Source organism: Hyperolius riggenbachi, chromosome 7 (assembly GCF_040937935.1).
Source record: "Hyperolius riggenbachi isolate aHypRig1 chromosome 7, aHypRig1.pri, whole genome shotgun sequence".
NCBI classification, from domain to species: domain Eukaryota; kingdom Metazoa; phylum Chordata; class Amphibia; order Anura; family Hyperoliidae; genus Hyperolius; species Hyperolius riggenbachi.
Window position 1 is genome coordinate 83,302,486 of NC_090652.1, and position 25,562 is coordinate 83,328,047.

The following is a 25,562-nucleotide window of genomic DNA, read 5'->3' on the forward strand; positions in this document are numbered from 1 at the left end:
CAATTGATCAGCAGATACTTGTCTTATTTTCTCGGTTGATCTGCCTAAACATCGTCTAATGTATGAGCAGCTTAACACTAGTATCCTCCCCTCTGTTTTTGCCAAACTCCAACCTTCTAGCTCCAGCGCCTAACACTACCCTTAGGGCGTATTTCCACTAGCACCAGCCGGCTGACTCCAAAATAGACGCCAGCACTTGTGCATGCTGATAACACATCCGAATCCCTGGCTATGGTGATCAGGTTGTCTGGAATTTTAAAGCAATGCTTCAGAATTTTTTCATGTGCGTGAATTCAGAAGCAGCCTACTGATTTCAATAGACTGAGATTGGAAACGGCCCTTACTCCTTTTGATCTGCATCTGCCTAATTTTGACCTTAACTTAAAGGACTACTGTAGGGGGGTCCCCCGCAGACATCCTGTGCCGCGCACCCAATCGCTGATGCTCCGCCTCCAGTTCACTTCTGGAATTTCAGACTTTAAAGTCGGAAAACCACTGTGCCTGCATGGCTGTGTCCTCGCTCCTGCTGACATCACCAGGAGCGTAGTGCACAGGCACAGACCATACTGGGTGACGTCAGCGGAAGGGAGGGCGCACTGCGCAGGCGCAGTGGTTTTCCACCAGAGGGTAAAATAAACTAATGAAACAAACAATTGTACCTATCTTCCTTATCCTAAAAATGACTTTTTAAGATACTCCACAGTTTTATTTTATGTTTAAATCTACTTTTTAAGTTGTAACGGTTTTATTGTTTTTGCTCAATGACACATTCATTGAAGTATGCCAGAGCTAAAATCTATAAACAATTGATCCTTTTTATCTCTTTCCTGCTCTCAGAAGCCATTTTCTGCCAGGAAAGTGCTTTATAGTTGGAATTTCTTATCAGTGAGGGTCACACTGTAGTCACTTCCTGTCTGAGTCAGGACTGAGTCAGCCCCTTGCATACCTGATATTTAACTCTTTCATGCAGAGAAAGAAAAAAAGGAACACAGCCTAGTTATTTGTGTGCTAGGCACTGTACATACACATGTCTATCTCATCATGTCACATGTCACCTTGGGTATCCTTTAAAGCTGAAAATTCCAGAAGTGAACCAGAAGCGGGGCCCGGAGCAACGGTGAGTGGATACGCGGGCACAGGACGTCTGCGGGGGATCATTAGAAGCCTCAAGTAAGTTCAACTCATTTTTCCCCGACCCCCCTACAGTAGTCCTTTAAAGAAATGCCTAACATTACCCTGCTCCCTTTCCTGTGCCTAACTCTAGCCTCCTGGGACTGCATTGGAGGAGGCAGATGCGGAGCAGAGCACAACCGGCAGCTGCAGGGAGAGAGGGAGGCGGGCGAGATGCCACTCCAGCCACACTGCTGTCTGATGGCAAGGTTTCACCTGGAGTCAAGGCTGGCCCGGCGATATCCCCAACACTAAAGGTCAGTACACGCTATACAAAAATTTCCGCATATAAACAAGCAACACTACAGAAATGACTTTACCCCCAACAAAGACAAATGATCTTTCCAATGATGATGATGTCTGCATGCCGATATTGCAAACGACCAAGTCATACTGTGGATGCAGCCAGAATCAAATTTTGCACTAGATGCGTGCATGCTGTAGAATTATGTCATTTAAAGGACAATGTACACACCTGGCCAACTGCACCATATCTGCACAACGGTTGTCTGTGTTGATCCACCAGGTAGATTGGGCAAAATGCCAATATTTGTCACTCGTCATTGTTTGGCTATGGCTACATTTTTTGCAATGATTGACACCTGATAAAGAGAAATCTGTGGTTTGATGTTTCCAGCAACCTTTGTATAGCTTATGTGCATAGCTCAACTCCCCTCGGTCTGTTAACTGGTTTGGCAATCTTTTAAGCATTCTAAAATGAACTGTGTTAACCAATGCAGCATAGTATTCTAATGTGGCCTTATTCCGCTCACAGTGCATTTTAGGACCAAAACAAGTACAACAACAATAAAACATTTGTAAAGTGTTTTCTCCCGTAGGACCCAAAGCGCATAAGCTTGGCTCAGATGAGTACATAGCGATGTGTACAGGGAAAAAAGTTATGTGATCATTCATTCCAGACTAAGCAGGACGCTTTTCAGTTTTGATTTAAACTTGTCCAATGTTGGAGCTGTCTTGATTAAGTTTAGCAAAGCATTCCACAGGGTAGGAGCAGCATGTCAGAAAGCTCTGGCTCCAGTGGTTTCTAGTTGAATTCTGGGCGTGATGAAGTTATTGGATCCTTTTGATCTGAGGTTATGGGAGGTGTGACGCAGATGCAACAAGTCCTTCAGGTATCCAAGGCCTAGGTCATGTAGGGATTTGAATGTTACCATGCCAATTTTGAAAAGGATTCTCCATTTTATGGGTAGCCAGTGAGGTGAGCCAAGGATTGGTGTTATGTGGCAATGGCTGGGTTGGCTTGTTAACAGTCTTCCGGCAGTGCTGGTCTTTGTTTGGCTGGTATATTTGGCTGACTTTTTGTTTACTCATTGATTGCATAACATCACCTGCATTCATGCATAGCTTAGATACACAAGTCATTTTCTGGTTGTAAAGATTATACAGTGACCCTGCAAAATTACATCCAGTTAAATCTCCCCTTTATGTTTAAAGTGTAACTGTCGGGCATAAAATCAAAAATCAATTCTTTATTTTTATCTGGTAAACAAGTAACAAGGATGCTAGTCAGGCAATCCAAAAGTTAAAATCTCTGTTACTTTTCTTGTTTATAAATGATCATTCCCCAGTTTACCTGACTCTTATTTGGTACGTTGCCACACAAAGGAAGTTGCAGGGCATGCTGCTGGGTTGTCCTTTTTTGCTTCTGTACATTAGTTAAATCTGAGGGGAAATAAAGAAGCAAAACAAGACAACCCAGCATACCCTGCAACTTCCTTTGTGTGGCAACGTACCAAATAAGAGTCAGGTAAACTGGGGAATGATCATTTATAAACAAGAAAAGTAATAAAGATTTTAACTTTTGGATTGCCTGATTAGCATCCTTATTACTGGTTTACCAGATAAAAATAAAGAATTGATTTTTGATATTATGCCCGACAGTTACACTTTAACCAACTAGCTGTAAGCCAATTGATCAGCAGATACAGGGTTTACTAGACTCAATGTTTCTCTCATTCTGGCCCAGTGGAAATGTACAGGTTACCAAATGGTTTATGGCATCTGGCTTAAAACTGGTGGTCAAGATTTTATTCCTGGCTATTTCCTTATGATTACCCCTCCAACCCCCCCCCCCCCCCCCAAATACATTGAGATATTGGAGTAAATAAGGCGAACCCTAAAGAAAAAAACACAGAGAGGCCAAAAGCCCAGATGGTGTAGAGTGCTGCGAGGATGTTGAGATGAAATTAATAGGAACTGTGGTACTCACAAAGGTGGGATGCAAGATAAGCAACCATTAACTGCACTTGTGGAGGATAAAGGCCTCCAAACGGGTACAGATCACCACCTGTATAGGTTGCTCTCTGCAGAAAAAAGACTTGGAGCCCAGGGGCCAGAGGAGGACATCCCTCTGGAGGGTGGGTGGATATGTGGAAAGACACACGGTGGACAGGCATCTATTGGGCGAACAATACTAGATGATTATCTTCACCAAGCACAGTTAATGGCCTGATGAAGTTAGTTGGATCTTACGAAATGCGTTGCCTTTTGTTAAATAAACTATTTTTCTTACTATACTGTAAGTGGTGTCCTGAATGAGGTAAGTGACCTCATTTTTATTTATAATTTTTTAATTATTTTATACTCTTGGGCGCCTCTCCGCCATCTGTCTACTGCTATACCTTAATGAAATACAACTTATTCCTTATTCAATCCCTCAAAGCTCCATGTTTGATTGATGTTATGGAGAGGCATCCCCCCAGTGACTTCTGTAAGGGGACCACTGCATCCTTGTAGGGCCCAGTCTCCTGTCTCTTCTGGATGAGGATGATGCTGTGTATGCAGGATTCACCCTCTCTTTTGCAGGATTGGCACTAGTGTGGTGGAGGAGTGGGAAGACATGGCTGTTACAAACTCCTTGTCTATACTTGCGTTGTTGCTATTGTTTTACAGAATCCCTACATTTAAATTATTTACCAGGGGTGTAACTAGAAATCACTGGACCCTCCTTGCGAAACTTTGGATGCATCCATTGCGGGGGGATTGTTAAGCCCCAGTTATTTGCCACCAAAGCAGCAAAAGACTGGAACAGAGCAAGGGTGCCTGTTAGGATGGCTAGTATAATCTGGCTTATTAGTGCGCAGTAATGTAGAATGCAGGAGAAACAGATTAATGGTAATATGGCTCTCTGGGCTAATATAAACCAAGATTAACTAAAAAGTTTAACCACTTCCTCTCCCCCGGGATGAGTAACTACATTCCTGCAAAATCCCATATCTCCTTGCAGGGACGTAGCTACTATGTTCCTCCCCACCGCACGCTCCTGCTCACCCCCCCCCCCCCCCCCAAGCCCCCCACACTCATTACCACCCCAGATTGTTAGCTGGGAGATCAATGAATGGGAACACAATTCCCATTCATTAATCTCTGTCCCCGTATGAATGACTGCAGCCATCTATGAGACAGCGCCGTCATTCACAAAAGCCGATACTTACACATCCACACATAACTTCCTGATTGCATAGTAATACTACACAAAGGGAAGTTATGCGCGAGGACATCTTGTGGCCAAATAGTAAAACTACGTCTAAAAACTTTTTTTTTTACTAACAGACTTTTTTTTTACATTTAAAATTAACTCCTTACCTTCCACACTCCCCAATAGCCCCCCCCCCCCCCCCAAAAAAAATGTTTGTAAAAAAATTCAATAAAAAAAAATACAAATAGTTACCTTAGGGCAGCCATTCTCAACCGGGGTTCCGCGGAGCCCTGGGGTTCCGCGAGAACCCTCCAGGGGTTCCTCGTCAATTTGACACTTCTGCGGGACATTATAGTCCCACTTCTCCATAGGTTTGCAGCAGCAGAGCAGAATGATTCCTTCATGCTGCTACAAGTGATGCGGCGGATGGATCTATAAAGCAGCCGCATCACCCGAAGCCAGCTCTATAGTTCCGGCACGCGCGGGAGTTGTAACAGGATCCCAGCTTCAAGGAAGGAGGAAAGGACGTCAGATGGTAAGTATGGGTTTTTTTTTCCCTGCACTCCCTGACACCAATGACAGCAGCCAGAGAAAGGGGGAAGAAAGCAGCACACAAACAGGCAAAGCAGCCACAGAAACGGGGGACAAAGCAGCCACATAAAGGGGGGACAGCAGCACACAAACAGACAAAGTAGCTACAGAAAGGGGGGACAAAGCATCCACAGAAACTGGGGGCAAAGCAGCCAGAGGAAGGGTGCAGAAAGCAGCACACAAACGGGCAAAGCAGCCATAGAAAGGGGAGACAGCAGCGAACAAACGCATAAAGCAGCCACAGAAAGGGGGGACAGCAGCACACAAACAGACAAAGCAGCCACAGAAAGGGGGGACAAAGCAGCCACAGAAAGGGGGGACAAAGCAGCACACAAACAGACAAAGCAGCCACAGAGAGGGGGGGCAAAGCAGCCACAGAAAGGGGGAACAAAGCAGCCACAGAAAAGTGGGACATAGCAGCCAAACAAACTGGGGGAACATAGCAGCCACACTATGGGGAGCCATAATTTCTAACAAGTGGGACAAAAGGGGCCATACCTGTTAAGGGGGACATAGTGGGAAACGCTAAATAAAGAGGGCACAGGTGCCATACTATAGAGGGGAAATGGGTTAAATTTTAATATAGAGTACATTATATATATATATATATATATATATATATATATATATATATATATATATATATATACATATATATATATATATATATAATTTTCCGAAGGGTTCCTCGGGTCATAAAAGGTTGAGAAAGGCTGCCTTAGGGACTAAACTTTTAATATGTATGTGAAGAGGGTATATTACTGTTACTTTATAAATTATGGGCTTTTAATTAGTGATGGACGTAAAACTGAAAAAATACACCTTTGTTTCCAAATAAAATATTGGCGCCATACATTGTACTAGGGAAACATTTTAAGCATTACAATAACCGGAACAAATGGGCAAATAAAATGTGTAGGTTTTAATTATGGTAGCATGTATTATTTTAAAACTATAATGGCCGAAAACTGAGAAATAATTAATTTTTTCAATTTTTTCTTTTTCCTGTTAAAACACATTTATAATAAAATAATTCTTAGCAAAAAGTACCCCACAAGAAAAGCCTAATTGGTGGCGAAAAAAACAAGATATACCGGTAGATTGTTTTGTTGTGATAAGTAGTAATAAAGTTATAGGCAAATGAATGGAAGGAACGAGGACAGGTAAAATTTGATCTGTTTTTTTTTTTTTAAGGGGAAAAACCCTTGCAGGTGAAGTGGTTAATTTACAGCTTCTTTTACAGACACGGGATGTAATAGAACCATTGTTACTAGAACACACCTTCACCCTGGAGTTATAGCTGGTAAAGCATACAAAATATACTGTTGTTGCTAAATATACATTCCAACAGTACCAAACTATACTACCTGCTACCCCATGTTTATACCCATATCTTATGCATTATGATTTTTTTTTCCACAGTCGTCAGGAGGTTATAGTCAAACCAGTTGCATATTATGGAAATAGAAAGCTTTGTTTTCTTGTTTTGATAAGCATCCTTAGGTATGTATACTTTTCTATACATTGGACCTAGTAGAGGAGCATGCTGGGAAATACCTATATCATGGAGTTGGCCTGTGCTGTTTGTCTTGGAAGAGACAGAGATATAGTGTGAGATATGTAGTAAGTGCTCTCTGACTGACAGAGCTGACACATTCATGAGGTGCAGCCAGGCATAGCGTTTGCATGCTTTATGTAGCATGTCCTCATTATGTCCATTACCTCTCAGTATAGGAAGAATCCTCTCCGACTTATTGACAAGGCCGGACTCCAGTGGAAATTTCCTTGCAAGCTGTTTCTGTTTGAATAGATAAGAACACCGGTTAAAGCGCACCTGAACTCAGAACTTCCTCTTTGCACTAAAAGATTCGCAACAGCATAATAGCCTTTAAAGAAAAACATTTCTTTGTTTCAGCTGATATAAATCCTGAAATAAATCTGTACTTCCTGCTTTCATGGAGGCAGACATATTGTTAACATCCTGTGCTTTCAAATGAGCTTATTTGCCTTATCTGCCGTAGTAGTCAGGTGACACAAGGGAGAGATCAAATTACAACTTGTGACTAGTCACAGGTGAGGGGGAATTAGACAGGCTAAACTCTATAAACACATACCGGGTGCATTTCTCTATGTTTTCCTTCTGTCCTGTGCAAGAGTTCAGGTCCACTGCAATCGCTCCTCACATATCAATTTACTAGAGCTGAGCAGGCATGAACATCAACAACACAAGTCTGGAGAAGGGTTTGGCCTTTTTTTTAATTTTGCACAGGAAAATTAATCATTTATAGAGCACCGATCGGTATGGTGAAGTTTAAACATGATAAGGAGACTAAAGAGAAACTTTAACCAAGGATTGAGCTTCATTCCAAGTAGCTGATACCCCCTTTCCCACGAGAAATATTTACCTTTTCTCGAATAGATCATCAGGAGGGTCTGTATGGCTAATATTGTGGTGAAACCCCTCCCACAGTGTGATGTCATGACCATGGTCCTGACAGTTTGTGGTCTACGAACCTCGTTGCATTGTGGGAAGTAGTGCCTTTTTTCCAACCGCCAAATAATAAGCAATATCTCCCTCTGTGCATAGAACTCTCAGTAATGAACATTCTGCACAGATCACCTGGCAGGACTAAAGATGTCACCACCAGTGATAAATTTCTGAATGTAAATTAGGGAGAGGAAAGATTTTGCATAAATGAATATTGTAAAAAAAATAGGCAATTTTATTCATTAAGGTATTTTCGCTACAGTTCCTCTTTAGAGTAAGGCTCAGTTCTTACTTGTGTAGAAAACATACGCATTCAGTACGTTTTCTGCCACTTCGCTAAATGTAGGAAGCAGATCCTATTATTAAAAATAAAGTCTGCTTCCTCTCAGAACGTAGAGTCCAAAACTGAGGCATTTTTCTGGAATTGAACTTAAAACGCTGGGTGTACGAACACAATTAAAGAGACTCTGTAACAAAATTTTGAGCCTTATTTCTTCTATTCTATAAGTTCCTATACCTGTTCTGATGTGGTTTGTCTTGCTGCAACCTTTTCTAATTGCACTGTCTCTGTAATCAATCTTATCTCCTTTCCTCTGTCGTGTCTGTCGGGCAGAGGCTGGAATGTGTGGAATGTGCAGCACTGCTTGTCATTGGCAGAAGCTTTACACACCCCCTCCAAGCTCTGCATGAGTCAAACAGTAAGCTGTTCTCAGCCTATCATACTCTGGTTAGAAGCCAGGTCATTTGTTTGTAAACACTGCCTAAAACTGTTAATTACAAGCCAGGATTGCAGCAGGGAGTGGCAGAAACAGCACAGAGGGGCACAGGAGAAAATAAGGAATAGTATGGTAGGCTTTTTAGTGTAAGAATATTAGAGTACAGATTCTCTTTAAAGCCTATGAGAACAGACAGTCCTGGATTTACCTCACAAGAGCCTATAGGCACAGATTTCCTGGCACCTTAGATTTCGCCCTCCATGAACCTACACACCTCGCTGACCCGCACCACAAGTGTGCTGGCTGTACTAGCTGTCACTTCTCCCTTACTTTTCTTACTCATCATAGGTAGCTACATGTGCCCCTTAGTATTAGGTAGCAAGACGTACCCTCCATATTAAGTAGCTAGAGGACCCCCTAAGTATTAGGTATCTAGAGGAACCTCAGTATTAAGCAGGTAGAGGTGTTTCTGACTGAAGGCAGATCGCTTCGGTGAAATGCCAAGAGTAAGGGTGAATAACCTCATTTACATTCTCATCAGGACTCTGCATAGAAAAGGAGGGAGAGAGGTGCTCTGGGAGGGAAGTGAGCTGCCCTCTCATCATCAAGCGCCTGTAAGCACATGTCTACAGTGCCTTATAGTAAATCCAGGCCCTGAGAACAGACAATGTTGGTTCTCACTAAGCTGTTCACCGTGTCTGCTCCGCCCGCTTCAATAAACCGTGTTCAATCACAGCTCAAGTGTCCCCCTGTTCCGCTGCTGCTGACTCCTGCGCTCGGTACCGAAGAAATTGGTGCCGGGCAGAAGCATTGGGATCCCTATAGGCCTGTAAAATTCCAATGAAAATCCAACAACCACAGAACTTGGGGGCGCAAGCATATCAGCAATCGCTATCAAAACCTACTGGCAGAGCAGATGCAGAACGGACAGTGTGGATGTGTGATGGAGCGCTGCACATCCGCTGAGCAGATGTGCTTACTGTGCCATTTTGCAGCTGTTCCAAGTGGGAACCGAGCCTAAAGCAATAAAAAGGAGGTTTAAAGGGACCAGACCATTAAAATGAAAATCGGCACTTACCTGGGGCTTTCTCCAGCTCTCCGTAGACCGTGAGGTCCCTCGGCATCCTTTGGGTCTCCTCCGTGGTCCGGCTGGTGGCCCCATTAGACTGTCGACTTCAGGTAAAGTCTCGAAAGACTGAACCACGCAAGCACTGGGCGCTTACAGTGACGGGCGCGCAATCGAGCTGGGCTCACGGACGGGCCGCGCATGAACAGTTGTGCACAACTTCATCCAAAGTCGCTGGGCTAACAAGGCCACCAGTGAGACCACTAGAGTGGGGCCGAACCTCCGATTTTCGGTTCGCGAACCGGGTTCGCGAACTTCCGCGGAAGGTTCGGTTCGCGTAAAAGTTCGCGAACCGCAATAGACTTCAATGGGGATGCGAACTTTGAAAAAAAAAAATTATGCTGGCCACAAAAGTGATGGAAAAGATGTTTCAAGGGGTCTAACACCTGGACCCCCAGGTGGAGGAGTGGGATACATGCCAAAAGTCCCCGGGAAAAATCTGGATTTGACGCAAAGCAGCGTTTTAAGGGCAGAAATCACATTGAATGCTAAATGACAGGCCTAAAGTGCTTTCAAACATCTTGCATGTGTATACATCAATCAGGTAGTGTAATTAAGGTACTGCTTCACACTGACACACCAAACTCACCGTGTAACGCACCGCAAATAGCTGTTTGTGTAGTGACGGCCGTGCTGGACTGGTGCGCACCATGGTGAGAGTACAGGTTTTGGTGGCTTTACAGCCCATATGGTCGCCTGGCTGATGTAGGTGAATGACAGAACAGTGACTGTCCAGCTGATCAAATTTGGTCTGACCACAATGAGGCAACGACCTTATTATCGTGGGTGTGCCCCCCGAGACACTCATCTAGGCGCCGGTCATTGCTTCATTGTGATACGCAAGCCCCTTCACCCCTGTACAAAGGGGAATGGGCGCATGTACATGCCTTTTCTTTTGTTGTTGCAGCTGCCCGCAGTGCAGCCAGAAAAATTAGGCAGTCATGTACACGCACCAGAAAAATTATTACAGCGGCCGCTGCTAGCAGCGGCCTAAAAAATTCAGCAATCCGCCTGGAGTCCCGGACCCTGTTGGTGGTGGCGGAGAAGGTAGTCAAGCGGCCTGCAGGCAGACATGCTGTGTGGAGGGACTGGGAGCGGCTTAGTCTTTTTGGGGCAGGCCAGGCAGCCAGTCACACGGCGTGCAGGCAGAGATGCTGTGTGTGCGGGGACTGACTTAGTCTTGGGGCGGGCAGCAGCCCTCCGGGATGCATGCCTCATTCATTTTGATAAAGGTGAGGTACTTAACAGTTTTGTGACTTAGGCGACTTCTCTTCTCAGTGACAATGCCTCCAGCTGCGCTGAAGGTCCTTTCTGACAGGACGCTTGCGGCAGGGCAGGAGAGAAGTTGGATGGCAAATTGGGACAGCTCTGGCCACAGGTCAAGCCTGCGCACCCAGTAGTTCAAAGGTTCCTCATCGCTGTTCACAGCAGTGTCTACATCCACACTTAAGGCCAGGTAGTCGGCTACCTGCCGTTCCAGGCGTTGGTGGAGGGTGGATCCGGAAGGGCAACGGCGAGGCGTTGGACTAAAGAACGTCCGCATGTCTGACATCACCATGGGATCGCTGGAGCGTCCTGTCTTTGACTGCGTGGACACGGGAGGAGGATTAGTGGCAGTGGTACCTTGCTGGCGTTGTGCTGTCACATCACCCTTAAAGGCATTGTAAAGCATAGTTGACAGCTTGTTCTGCATGTTCTGCATCCTTTCCACCTTCAGGTGAGTTGGTAACAGGTCCGCCACTTTGTGCCTGTACCGAGGGTCTAGTAGTGTGGCCACCTAGTACAGCTCATTCCCCTTGAGGTTTTTTATACGGGGGTCCCTCAACAGGCAGGACAGCATAAAAGACGACATCTGCACAAAGTCGGATCCAGATGTACCATGCATCTCCTCTTGCTCTTCCTCAGTGACGTCACGTAAGTCAACCTCCTCCCCCCAGCCGCGAACAATACCACGGGAAGGTTGAGCAGCACAAGCCCCCTGTGACGCCTGCTGCGGTTGTTCTCCTGCCGCCGTCCCCTCCTACTCCTCCCCCAAAGAAACACCTTGCTCATCATCCTCTGAGTCTGACTCGTCTTCTGCACACGACTTCACTTCTTCCTCCTCCTCCCCCCTCTGTGCTGCCGCAGGTGTTGAGGAAACAGCTGGGTCTGATGAAAATTGGTCCCATGCCTGTTCCTGCCGTAACTGTTCCTGGTCACGCTCATTCGCAGCTTCATCCGCCACTCTACGCACAGCACGCTCCAAGAAGTAAGCGTAGGTAATCAAGTCGCTGATGGTGCCTTCACTGCGGCTTACCAGGTTGGTTACCTCCTCAAACGGCCGCATGAGCCTGCATGCATTTCTCATCAGTGTCCAGTTGTCGGGCCAGAACATCCCCATCTTCCCAGACTGTTTCATTCTACTGTAGTTGTAGAGGTACTGGGTGACGGCTTTCTTCTATTCTAGCAGGCGGGAGAACATGAGCAGGATCGAATTCCAGCGAGTCGGGCTATCGCAAATCAGGCGTCTCACCGGCAAGTTGTTTTTCCGCTGAATTTCCGCAAAGCGTGCCATGGCTGTGTAAGACCGCCTCAAATGCCCACAGAACTTCCTGGCCTGCTTCAGGACATCCGCTAAGCCAGGATACTTTGACACAAATCTTTGAACAACTAGATTCATGACATGTGCCATGCAGGGTATGTGTGTCAGCTTCCCCATATGCAAAGCGGCAAGCAGATTGCTGCCGTTGTCGCACACCACGTTGCCTATCTCCAGGTGGTGCGGGGTCAGCCACTCATCCACCTGTTTCTTAAGTGCAGCCAGGAGAGCTGCTCCAGTGTGACTCTCCGCTTTGAGGCAAGACATGTCTAAGATGGCATGACACCATCGTACCTGGCATGCAGCATAGGCCCTGCAGAGCTGGGGCTGTGTAGCTGGAGAGGAGAACTGCCACTCAGCCAAGGAGGAGGAGGACAGCGAAGAGCATGTAGCAGGAGGAGAGGAGGTGGCAGGAGGCCTGCCTGCAAGCTGTGGAGGTGTCACAATTTGGTCCGCTGCGCCCTGCTTGCCATCGTTCACCAGGTTGACCCAATGGGCTGTGTACGTAATGTAGCGGCCCTGCCCGTGCTTGGCAGACCAGGCATCCGTGGTCAGGTGTACCCTTGACCCAACGCTCTTCGCAAGAGATGACACCACTTGCCTCTCAACTTCACGGTGCAGTTGGGGTATGGCCTTTCTAGAAAAATAAGTGCGGCCTGGCATCTTCCACTGCGGTGTCCCGATGGCCACAAATTTACGGAAGGCCTCAGAGTCCACCAGCCGGTATGGTAACAGCTGGCGAGCTAACAGTTCCGCCACGCCAGCTGTCAGACGCCGGGCAAGGGGGTGACTGGCCGAAATTGGCTTCTTCGCTCAAACATTTCCTTCACGGACACCTGACTGCTGCTGTGGGCAGAGGAGCAGGAAGCGCTCAAGGGCAGAGGTGGAGTGGAGGAGGGTGCCTGTGAAGGTGCAAGGGAGAAAGCGGCAGAAGCAGATGATGCACCTGAAGGAGGAAGAGGAGAAGGAGGGTGACTTTTCTTTTGTGTGCTGCTGCTGCTTTTGCTCAGGTGGCCATCCCATTGCTGTTTGTGCCTTTTCTCCAGGTGCCTTCGTAAGGCACTTGTCCCTACGTGAGTGTTGGCCTTTCCACGGCTCAATTTTTGTTGGCAGAGCGAACAGATGGCTTTGCTCCGATCTGAGGCACACACATTAAAACATTTCCACACCGCTGAGCCACCCTGGGATGTGGGCACTATGGGGGCCTCAGCAGCTGATGCTGAAGGGCAAGTTGGTTGGCTGTACATAGGTGGCGATACATGGTGCCGGACACTGCCACCAGCTGTTTCTGACGAAGAGCTGCCCCAGCTTCTTTCAGCAACTTCTCTCCTCCTACTACTCTCTGACTCCCCCTCTGAACTGTCCCCCTCTTCATCTCCTCTATTGGGAACATACAGAGGATCCGTATCATCGTCATCATCGTAATCATCCTGCCCAGCTTCGCTTGCCTCAGAAAAATCCAAACATGCACCATCAGTAGGTCCTTCATCCTCCTTACACGTTACATCCATAGTGTTGCTGCGTAACTCAGACATATGAGCTGGTGAAAATTCATCTGCCTGTAACAACAATGGCTGTGCATCAGTGATTTCACCACTAAATAATTCTTGCGAAGTGTCAAATGCAGCGGAAGTGGTGCTAGTAGTAGCGCTGGTGGCTGAGCAAGATGAGGTGTTCTGTGTCGCTAAATACTCAACCACGTCCTGACAATCTTGGGAGGTGATGGGACGTGCCTTCTTCCGAGCACTGTACTGTGGGCCAGGTCCACACGAAATTACATTTACACGACCTCGCACAGACCTGCCGGGTGGCCTTCCTCTGGCTCTGGCACTACCTCTTCCTCTACCTGTTTTGTCCATATCGGGTATGCACGGAGTGGTATATCACACTGCGTGCACTCACGTAGGTAGGTGGGTTCACTTAACTGCACAGGTATGCGCACTGATGCGGTGGGTTCACTGAACAGAACAGGTATGCAGTGGCGGGTATACTGAACAGAACAGGTATGCAGTGGCGGGTTCACTGAACCGGTATGCAGTGGCGGGTTCATTGAACAGGTATGCAGTGGCAGGTTCACTGAACAGGTATACAGTGGCGGGTTCACTGAACACAACAGGTATGCAGTGGCGGGTTCACAGAACAGGTATGCAGTGGCGGGTTCACTGAACAGTACAGGTATGCAGTGGCAGGTTCACTGAACAGAACAGGTATGCAGTGGCGGGTTAACTGAACAGGTATACAGTGGCGGGTTCACTGAACAGAACAGGTATGCAATGGCGGGTTCACTGAACAGAACAGGTATGCAGTGGCGGGTTCACTGAACAGAACAGGTATGCAGTGGCGGGTTCACTGAACAGAACAGGTATGCAGTGGTGGGTTCACTGAACACAACAGGTATGCAGTGGCAGGTTAACTGAACAGGTATACAGTGGCGGGTTCACTGAACAGAACAGGTATACAGTGGCAGGTTCACTGAACAGAACAGGTATGCAGTGGCGGGTTCACTGAACAGAACAGGTATGTAGTGGTGGGTTCACAGAACAGGTATGCAGTGGCAGGTTCACAGAACAGGTATACAGTGGCGGGTTCACTGAACAGAACAGGTATACAGTGGCAGGTTCACTGAACAGAATAGGTATGCAGTGGCGGGTTCACTGAACAGAACAGGTATGTAGTGGTGGGTTCACAGAACAGGTATGCAGTGGCAGGTTCACAGAACAGGTATACAGTGGCGGGTTCACTGAACAGAACAGGTATACAGTGGCAGGTTCACTGAACAGAACAGGTATGCAGTGGCAGGTTCACTGAACAGGTATGCAGTGGTGGGTTCACTGAACAGGTATGCAGTGGTGGGTTCACTGAACAGGTATGCAGTGGCAGGTTCACTGAACAGGTATACAGTGGCGGGTTCACTGAACAGAACAGGTATGCAGTGGCAGGTTCACTGAACAGGTATACAGTGGCGGGTTCACTGAACAGAACAGGTATACAGTGGCAGGTTCACTGAACAGAACAGGTATGCAGTGGCGGGTTCACTGAACAGAACAGGTATGTAGTGGTGGGTTCACAGAACAGGTATGCAGTGGCAGGTTCACTGAACAGAACAGGTATACAGTGTCAGGTTCACTGAACAGAACAGGTATACAGTGGCGGGTTCACTGAACACAACAGGTATGCAGTGGCGGGTTCACTGAACAGGAATACAGTGGCGGGTTCACTGAACAGAACAGGTATGCAGTGGTGGGTTCACTGAACAGAACAGGTATACAGTGGCAGGTTCACTGAACAGAACAGGTATGCAGTGGCAGGTTCACTGAACAGGTATGCAGTGGTGGGTTCACTGAACAGGTATGCAGTGGTGGGTTCACTGAACAGGTATGCAGTGGCAGGTTCACTGAACAGGTTTGCAGTGGTGGGTTCACTGAACAGGTATGCAGTGGTGGGTTCACTGAACAGGTATACAGTGGTGGGTTCACAGTACAGGTATGCAGTGGTGGGTTCACAGAACAGGTATGCAGTGGCAGGTTCACTGAACAGGTATGCAGGTATCCAGTGGGCTCACTGAACAGAACAGGTATGGTGGGCTCACTGAACAGAACAGGTATGCAGCCAGGAACAAGCTAAGCCTAACTAATCTTTCCCTATGAAAGACAGTCTGCAGCAGCTCGCCCTACTCTCACTAACGCAGGCACACGAGTGAGCTTAATGGCCGCCGCTGCCTGCCTTTTATTAGGGGGGGGAGTGGCTCCAGGGGCTAGTGTAGCCTAATTGGCTACACTGGGCCTGCTGACTGTGATGTAGAGGGTCAAAGTTGACCCTCATGGTGCATTATGGGGCGAACCGAACTTCCGCAAAACTTCGCCTGCGGGACGCGAACGCGAACCACTGAAGTTCGCATGGAACCGTTCGCAGGCGAACCGTTCGGCCCAACTCTAGAGACCACAGAGGGAACCCAAAGGATGCCAAGGGAACTTGCAGGCCGTTATGACTCTTATCAGGCGACGAAACACTCCAAGTAGCTAGTGATGCTTATTAGGCACCGCAATTCCTCTCATGTTCAACTTCAACCATGGTTGCGGGGACTAAAGGTTAACTAGCAGGTAATGCAGCCACATTGTATATCAATGTGCAGTTGCATTAACTGATGGTATTGCATAAAGGATCGGGATGCATGCCGAGGCACCCCTGAAAGGTGCCCGAGGCGCACCAGGGTGCTGCAGCACCCAGTTTGAGAGCCCCTGGACTATGAAGATGACTGGGGCCCGGGAACAGTGGGGGGTGAGGACCTTGAGGAGCCCAAGCAGCACCAGGACACTTCTTAAAGGTAATCTAGCCTACCATGGGCATCAGTCATTTTTTTCCCCCAGTTCAGGGGCACTTTGACACCACTTCAGGACCAGAGCAATTTTCACATATCAGCACTGCACCCATTCATTCACTAAAAACGTTATTACTACTAATCACACATAAATGATTTATATATTGTTTTTCTTTTCAGGACAAATTATTGGGTGATATTTTTATTTAGTAATTACCTTATTTTCTATGCATTTCAAAAGGGAAAATAAGGTGTATGTATTAGTACGCCACGGGTGAGTTGGGCGCCGGAAGAGCCGAATGATGGCTCTCCCTGCTGCTGCTGGGACGCTATTAATGCTACTGACGAGTTACTGTTTGTCCCCTATCTTACTGCCTGATGAAACGGGCTGTGCCTGCGAAACACGTTGCATCTTTTGGGGTACCAATAATAAATTTATTTATTTAATTCAGTTTATCGTGTCTGCTTTCAGGAGGTAAGTCCACCACTGCCTCCCAGAAACTTTTAAAACTTTTAATATATTTTATCCTGCTAGTGTTTCTGTTATTCAATAAAAAATACTGTGACAACCCCTGGTGGAAGGGGGACCCACCCCTACTTTTCCTATGTACAGAGAGCGACATCTTTTCCAATACATAGTACACTATATTGGGCTCTCTGTGTTTCTTTTCTATTTTACTTGCTATTCTACTACTAACTCTATAGTTGTGCACTGTGCCTGAATTGAACGGTAATATGGGGGGAAGAAAACATAAGCATTATTCTTCTAGAAGGTAAAAAATGAGGTATTAGATATCCCTGATACTAAGTATCATTCAATAATACTTATGATTGTATTGTGGTGGTTAGTCCCCACAGATCCAATTATCGAGATCTCTCTCACAGAAGAGAGATTCAAGATCACCCCCGAGAAGAAGACAGTCAAGTCGACACTATGATTTACAAGATCAAGGTGCATCATCTGCACCCCAAGATTACAGAAAGTCAAGATCCAGGTCACCAACTAGACCTCGTGATACCCGGTTACAGATGTCAGAGTTGAATCCTTCACAAATTCCGTGTCAACAAAGAGATAACGAAGACCTGATGGCATTTATCAGGCAAGCTATTAGTGAACAAATAGGGACGAAAGATCAGAATGTGGTCCCACAACCATCTACTTCCATGGCGGAGGAATAAACAGCTGCAGCTACTCTTTCGCATATGCAACAACTGGAACATGAAGATTTAGAGGAGGTTATTTAATCAAACTTTGATTTCGCTTTAGTAGAACCATTAATATTAGCTGTTAAAGAGAATCTGTAACGTCAAAATTTCCCCTGGGGGGTACTCACCTTGGGTGGGGGAAGCCTCAGGATCCTAATGAGGCTTCCCACGCCGTCCTCCGTCCCTCAGGGGTCTCGCTGCTGCCCTCCGTACAGCGGTGACGTCAATATTTACCTTCCCGGCTCCTGCGCAGGCGCTCTGATGGTTGTCGGCTCCGAAGTAGGCGGAAATACCTGATCGCCGTCGGGTCTGCTCTACTGCGCAGGCGCAAGTCTCCGGCACCTGCGCAGTAGAGCGGACCTGACTGAGATCGGGTATGTCCGTCTACTTCGGAGCCGAAAGCAGCCACAGCGCCCCCGCTGGAGCCTGCACACGTAAATATTGAATTGACAGTCGGGTCTGTTGCCGGCTGTTCGGAGGGCTGCAGCGAGACCCCCGTGGGACAGAGGACGGCGTGGGAAGCCTCATTAGGATCCCGAGGCTTCCCTCACCCGAGATGAGTACCCCCAGGGATATTTTTGATGTTACAGTGTCTCTTTAAGCAAGCAATAGCATGGGATAAGCCGTCAGAAAAACCCACAAAAGTCAGAAAGTATTATCTGCATTTAAAGAAGAAAGGTTCTGTTTTTCCACTGATGGAAGAAATTAAAGAACCTATTACTGACGAATGGTATAAGCCAGATAAAAAGACTTCCCTACAGAATTGTTGGTCCAAATTGTATCCCATACCAGAAGAAGAAGCACAGTTCTTGTTTTCTTTCCCTATTGTAGTCGATGCGTGACGTCTGTTTCAAACTTGGTGAAGCACCTTACTCTACCTATAGAAGACTCAGTAACCTTCAGAGACGGTCTAGATAAAAGAATGGACAATGATTTGAAGAAATTATATTTCTTAGCAGCAGGCGCATGCAAACCAGCTATAACATTGACTTCAATTTTCTAAGGCGGTTAAAGTTTGGACAAAAAACATTGAAGAGCTAGTGCTTAATGATGGTTCTAAGGAGGATATCCTATCCGCTGTTCAAGACATTGCAATTGCTTCAGATTTTATGTTGAGGCTGCGATTGACGCCATAAGAGCATCCTGCAAGGTCTATGCTTTACTCTGTGACTGCTAGACGGGCCTTATGGCTTAAGGAATGGACGGCTGATAACTCATCAAAGCAAGTATGGTGCAAGATTACATTTGACGGGAAAAATGTATTTGGCCCAAAGTTAGAAGAGGCAATAAAAAGAGTTTCCGGTGAAAAGTCATCTCTTATACCACAAGACAAGAAAGTAAGACGACAGAAGTTTTTTCTTAAAGATACCAGGGTCAATGAAGGTTTAAAGATATGCGTACATACAGACCAGGACGGGAGTTTTGCAGAAATTAGAAAGTGGGTCAGGCAACTACGTTAAAGACAAACAAACAAACTACATCGTCTTCGCAGCAACCCACAAAGTCATTTTCACAGTGTCTCTTCCCAATCCGGCACAGTAGGGGCTCGTCTAGTGGCCTACAGACAGATTTGGGAAGAACAAATAGGAGACCCATGGGTTCTAAAGACAATAACTGAAGGCCATACATGGACATTCAAAGCGACTCCTCTAAGCAAGTTAGTTCTTACAAATTTACCAACAAACAAAGACAAAAGAGACATTTTATTGAATTTCAAAACGATGTTACTTCACGGAGTTGTGTGCTAAGTACCAAAACTCGAAAAATTCAAGGGAGTGTATTCTCCTATTTTTCTGGTGCCAAAAAAGTCCGGGGGATGGAGGCCGGTCATAGATTTAGGATATCTGAACAAGTCAATAAAGTTGGAAAAGTTCAAAATGGAGTCATTACAAACAATAATAGCAATAGTACAGCCTCAAAACTTTATGCTGTCCGTGGATCTCCACAACGCATACTTCCACATTCCCATTCATGACAGATACCAATTGGAGATACTCACCTACAATTCAAAGCCCTTTCTTTCGGGCTCTCCACCTCCCCACAAACTTTTTCAGAAGTATTGCAGGCCGTGGTAGCCTTACTGAGAGAAAAGGGAATATGTCTCTACAATTATTTGGACGATCTGCTGTTGTTAGCACAGTCCGAGGAGACAATACTGGAGCATCGCAAAGTGGTGTTGAACACTTTAGAGCAGTTCGGGTGGCTGGTGAATCTCGAAAAGAGCCAGTTTTCATCATCGAGACGTCTGACATATCTGGGGGCTCAGTTCGACGCGATTCAAGATACAGTGTCTCTTCTTCCAGAGAGGATGCTATCACTTGTGGACAGAGTAGGTTTCCTACGGGAACAGAGACTATTATCAGCAAGGCAATGCCTGCATTTAATTGGTCTACTGACATCCACTATACCTCTGGTGAAATGGGCTCGGTGGCAACCAACACAGTTTTCTGTCTCAGTGGAAGAAGGCGAGTTATCATCAGACAATTGTGATGATGGAATTCATGAGAAACTCCCTGGATTGGTGGCTGAACAAGGACAACTTAAGGAACTTCTTTTCGTTACGCCCCCAATGTTGGATTCTATTAATAACAGATGCTTCGCTCTCAGGTTGGGGTGCAATTTGCAAAGATCACGCAGTACAGGGAACTTGGTCACAGGAAGTTGCAAATGTGTCAAACATTCTAGAGTTACAGTGTAACGATTGTGGAATTCTTTTCGTGGTCAGCGCACAGGATGCGCGCTGACACTGCGGAAATCCTCGACTAGCGTATAATCTGAGAGAACCCAGCAAAAGGTGCAATGCACCTGTAGAGGGGAATTCCTGCCGGCAAATGGAGCCGTGGAGTGCAGAGGAACAGATCCTCTGCACAGTCCCAGATGTCAGATAGGAATTGTACGAGGGGAAGCAATGCAGGGCAAGATAGCCCTTAAAGAGAGAGAGCACAGCGACAGAGCGTATGTGTGTGCACCAATCTAGTTGCCAACCCGCGAAGGTGAACACACAACAGCAGAAACAAAGTAGGAACGCAATCGCGAGAGAGACGATTGCCCGTAGTGACACAAGACTGAGCAAGACAGAGCACGAGAGTAGCAAAGGCACACCAAACAACAATGAGAAGATAAGGAAAATGACAAACGCTAGCTAAACACGAACACCGCACTCGTTCGCAACAGTGAACGTGTTTACGGCGCGGTCTCAGAGACAAGCACGCCACCCTAACTAACCAACGCCACACAAACACGAAACAGAGAACGCGAACGCTTGCTTAACGGTTACCCCACCGAGCCTACAGCAAGCGTTCGTATCAGTCGAGACAGAGAGAAGCAGCAGCCAGCAGCAACCGCAGCTCTGGCCTACACTCCCAGACAGAGTTCAAAAGGAACCACCGCTGCTACCGCTAGAGCGAGTGCGATCCACACAGACAAACGAACAGAAACAGGAATAGGTCAGATACAATCCACCACTCTTCCGCCAGAGCGAGTGCGATCTAGGTTCAGGGACAGGACAGGAAGGATCCACTGCTCTTTCCGCCTGAGCGAGTGTGAACCAAGTAGGGAAACAGAGTTAGCAGGATCGATTCAAGGAGTAGAAGGTTGCCGGCACTACAATGTCTGTAACCGTACCACTGGGAGTAAGGAAGGAGAGATGTTCTAAAGGCCACCTTGTTATTGTAATAAATACTGCGTGTTCATGACAATGAATGGAATACACACATTGGATCAGCATCAATAGGAAAAAACAGTTGAGTCAGGCACTGCAGTGATTGCTGTTTTAATGGTGTTTCAGGTTGAAGTAAAGCACCATAATTGTATCAAAAATTGTGACATTTAAAAGGTAGGTACAAAGCATCATCATCAATGAAAAAAGTCGTCAAGTGCAAAATTCGTCAGGTGCAAACATCTTGTGCAATCAAACAGTTGCAAGAGGAGGATGTCCTACCATGTCAGAAGGTGGCGGTGGTGGGTGCAGGGCAAAAAACGGTAGCCTAACGGCCGTTTCGCACCGCCGAGGTGGATCAGCCTCGGAAGAAGCACCGCCGTGCGAAACGGCCGTTAGGCTACCGTTTTTTGCCCTGCACCCACCACCGCCACCTTCTGACATGGTAGGACATCCTCCTCTTGCAACTGTTTGATTGCACAAGATGTTTGCACCTGACGAATTTTGCACTTGACAAATTTTTTCATTGATGATGATGCTTTGTACCTACCTTTTAAATGTCACAATTTTTGATACAATTATGGTGATTTACTTCAACCTGAAACACCATTAAAACAGCAATCACTGCAGTGCCTGACTCAACTGTTTTTTCCTATTGATGCTGAGCGTTAGCAGGATCCACTGCTCTTACCGCCAGAGCAAGTGTGATCCAAGTACAGAAACAGAGCTTAGTAGGATCCACTGCTCTTTCCGCCAGAGCAAGTGTGAGCCAGGTTCTGGAACAAACGATTCACCATCGCCAACCGCTGGCGACAGTGCAATCGCAAGGACAAACAGAAGACAGAACAGGCAATACAAATAATACAACCTGCCTGTACTAGAGGGATGCCTAATGCAGTCCCCAGGAACACTCTAAGATAATCTTTAGCAAACAATAGCAAGGCTGACACTACAGGAGTGTTTCAACAGTAACAAACCATGATGACCAGAAAAAGATTGTGGGATCACATGGTATTTATGCTGCAAGCCTTCAAGGGAGGCGACTAGGCAATTTGCATAATCAGTATATGCAAATTCCTCAGCAGAGCAGGTGTGAAGCTTGCAAAGCAAAGACAGGTCTCTTATCCAGAGACCTGCATCCCACAGACTTAAGGAATGGTCAAACAGCTGTCTGCTTGCGCAGCCAGCTGAGCGGATCATTACATACAGGCAGTTTTTCAAGCCTTCAAAGCCTTTCAACCATTAATCTTTCAACAACTGGTATGTGTAGAATAAGAGATCAGAACAGTGATTGCATACCTACAGAAACAAGGCGGAACACGAAGTATAGCTTTTCTCAAGATACTATCTCCAATAATGGCTTGGGTACAAGACAACCTAAAAGATCTGAGAGCTTATCATATTCCAGGAAGTCATAACACACTAGCGGACAGATTATCAGGGAAGACTGTAGACAGTCTCGAATGGTCATTGAAACAGGAGATATATGTGAATCTGATGATGCAGTGGGGTCAGCAGTTGGTGGACTTTTTCGTGGAAGAGCCATACACTACTTTTTTCAGTGATAGAGTGGTTCTGAGGCCCCGACCAGAGTTTCTACCTAAAGTGGTATCGAACTTCCATGTAAACAGAGAAATTTCCCTTCCTGTATTACGAACAGAGTCGGACACTAATTCAGTATTACCAGACACTATGTCAACTCTTCATCCTCTGGACATTGCTGATGTTCTAAAGACATACATAGAAAAAAAACTAAAGAATATAGGAAAACGGGACATTTATAGCTTATACCTGCAGGCTACAGAAAAGGTCAACAGGCATCTTCACTAACAATTGCCACATGGATTTGGGGGCTTTTAGGACCATTGTAGCCCCTCACACACTTCAATGAGTTCTGGTTCACCATGAGCTTGCTGGTTAGTCTAAACTAATTCAGATAGCATACAAAGATGCTGGTTTAACTCCTCCAGAAGAATTCTCTCTGCACACTCGACAAGAGGAATTGCTGCTTCCTGGGCAGCACATTGTAGAGTTTCAGCAGAGACCATATGTAAAGCGGCCAGTTGGGCCACAGTGCACACATTCATCTCCCATTACCGGGTAGATCCTTCAGCCCTGACGTCTGCAGACTTTGGCAGAGCAGTACTATCTGCAAAATAATTTAATTTTCTTTTTGATTTGTGTGTTTATAAAATTTCTTGATCTTTTGAAACATATCCCTCCCTGGGCATATGTATTTGTTGCGTGGTACACCCCATTAGTATGATGCCATGGAGGCAGCAGGGAAAACTGAAAATTGTATTCTTACCTACGGTCATTTTCCTTTCCTGGTGCATCTCCATGGCATCATACGTACCCTCCCTTGTGGAGAGATAATATTTAAAAGAATGGCCGCAGGCCGCGGCTTCAAAAGATATATACATACATGGTCCTATCAGGATTGAGGGGCGGAACTACACCCATTAGTATGATGCAATGGAGATGCACCACGAAAGGAAAATTACCATAGGTAAGTATACAATTTTCCGTTTTAATGTTGGATTGAATTTGTCCCTACCAATTTTTTATGTGACGTGTGTCCAAGCTTTAAAACACACCAAAATGTGCCAGATTTAGTAACAAACTGGTGGTGCACTCTTCACAACAACACTGATTGTCCAGCTGTCATTAAGTGGTTTTAGTAACCCAATATAGTGGTATTAGGAGGCTCTTCTGATTTGCCAGTAGCACTAGCCAATGAGATTTGAGGGGAAAAAAATTAGCACTGATTAAAGGAGGAGAAATTGTTTGAAATGTAGCTGTCTATATTCTATGAAGGAATATTGCCTTGCTTTAGTCTCTGAACTAAAGCTGATGTAACATAAAAAAAAGCCAAAAACCCTTTAAACAAAACACAAAAACCAGCTATTTAGGGACAACCCACACTCAAAGGTTTCGCATTTCAGAAATCTGAAACTCATAAGAACATTTTCCTGGTTTGAGTGACTATGAATGAACGTTCTTGGGCTTTGGTGGTCACAAAGAATAATTTAAAAGAGCAATGAGTTTCTGACCAGCATTACCACCAGCAGAAAACCCAGAATTTCTGAAGCAATGTCAGCTTTTATACTTTATTTCTTTCATCGGTTGCATACTTTGAAAGGTTACAGTCAGAGTACAAAACAAACAGTTCAAGTCTGTCAAGTGAGCTTAGAGTATATTATTTCTTTCACTTTCTTTTCTTTCCATCTCTGGAGTTTTTCTCTGGTATTTCTACAGTATCTACACAGGTGACTCTTACAAGGTAACTTCACTTTTGGTAGGAAATGTAATATGGTATGACATACATTGCTCAACAAACAGCTATTCATTAATTTCAATTTATAAAAAATGACTTTTACATTTTAGTCTGCAGGCATTATAACTTCCTTACAAGTAGAGGAAAACCACAGCAACGGTATGTGGTTTAGACAAAGGAGATATAAACCCTAGTCTTGTCTCCTTTGTTACTTCCAGACTTGAGCTGGTGCCTTATTTATTTACAGTCATCTACAGTAGTCAGGGCTGGCCTTAGGTTTCACAGCGCCCTGAGCGAAACTAGATTTTTGTGCCCCCCCCCCCTTTCATCCTCTTCGCACATGCGCTCTCACACACGCACGCACACGCACACACACACAGACCCATATGCAATTCACCTTTTCTCCTGAGATATCTCCCAACCTTTTTGACGTCGTGACACATCATGCCAAATGCTTAGATCCCCGTGACACATCACATACCGTGTTTACCCGAAAATAAGACACTGTCTTGTATTAATTTTTCTTTCAAAATATGTGCTAGGGCTTATTTTCAGGGAAGTCTTATATTTTGTATATAAATTTATATAGGCAGATTCCCTCCCTCACCCGCCCACCAGCTCGCTAGCCCAGGGCCAGCAGCTAGGCACAGATGTGGTAAAGCGGGCGGGCGGGGTGGGGGTGTTAGATCGGGGTGAAGTGAGCAGGACCCCAGCGCCGACCATGTCCCCCCCCTGGTCCACAGCCACTAAGGCTTATTTAAGGAGGATGTCTTATATTTCGAGGATCCCCAAAATATAAGCTAGGTCTTACTTTCAGGACATGATTTATATACGGGGAAACACGGTATGTATAATAGAAAAAATACTATTAATAACCATGAATGGATGGAAAGAGTGTGTTATCCTGAATATACTTAAAAATTAAGGCTAGAACCTTTCAGGAATATTAATAAAAACTATCAGTGGGACAGTTAGCCGCCACCCCCTATTTAGAA

At 45.9% G+C, this 25,562-nt stretch overlaps 1 protein-coding gene across 3 annotated transcripts in view; it reads right to left on the reverse strand.

The window, feature by feature from the left end:
• The window catches only part of LOC137525575 (NADPH oxidase organizer 1-like), a 94,806-nt gene that overhangs the window by 35,539 nt on the left and 33,705 nt on the right, over nt 1–25,562 (reverse strand). For 2 of the 3 annotated variants that reach the window (XM_068246719.1, XM_068246718.1), the window contains exon 3: nt 6,923–6,998. In XM_068246719.1, coding sequence (XP_068102820.1) covers nt 6,923–6,998 — 76 coding nt within the window. Of the gene's footprint in view, nt 1–6,922; nt 6,999–7,314; nt 7,397–25,562 lie in introns of those variants that run through there. The other variant, XM_068246720.1, reaches the window with a different exon arrangement.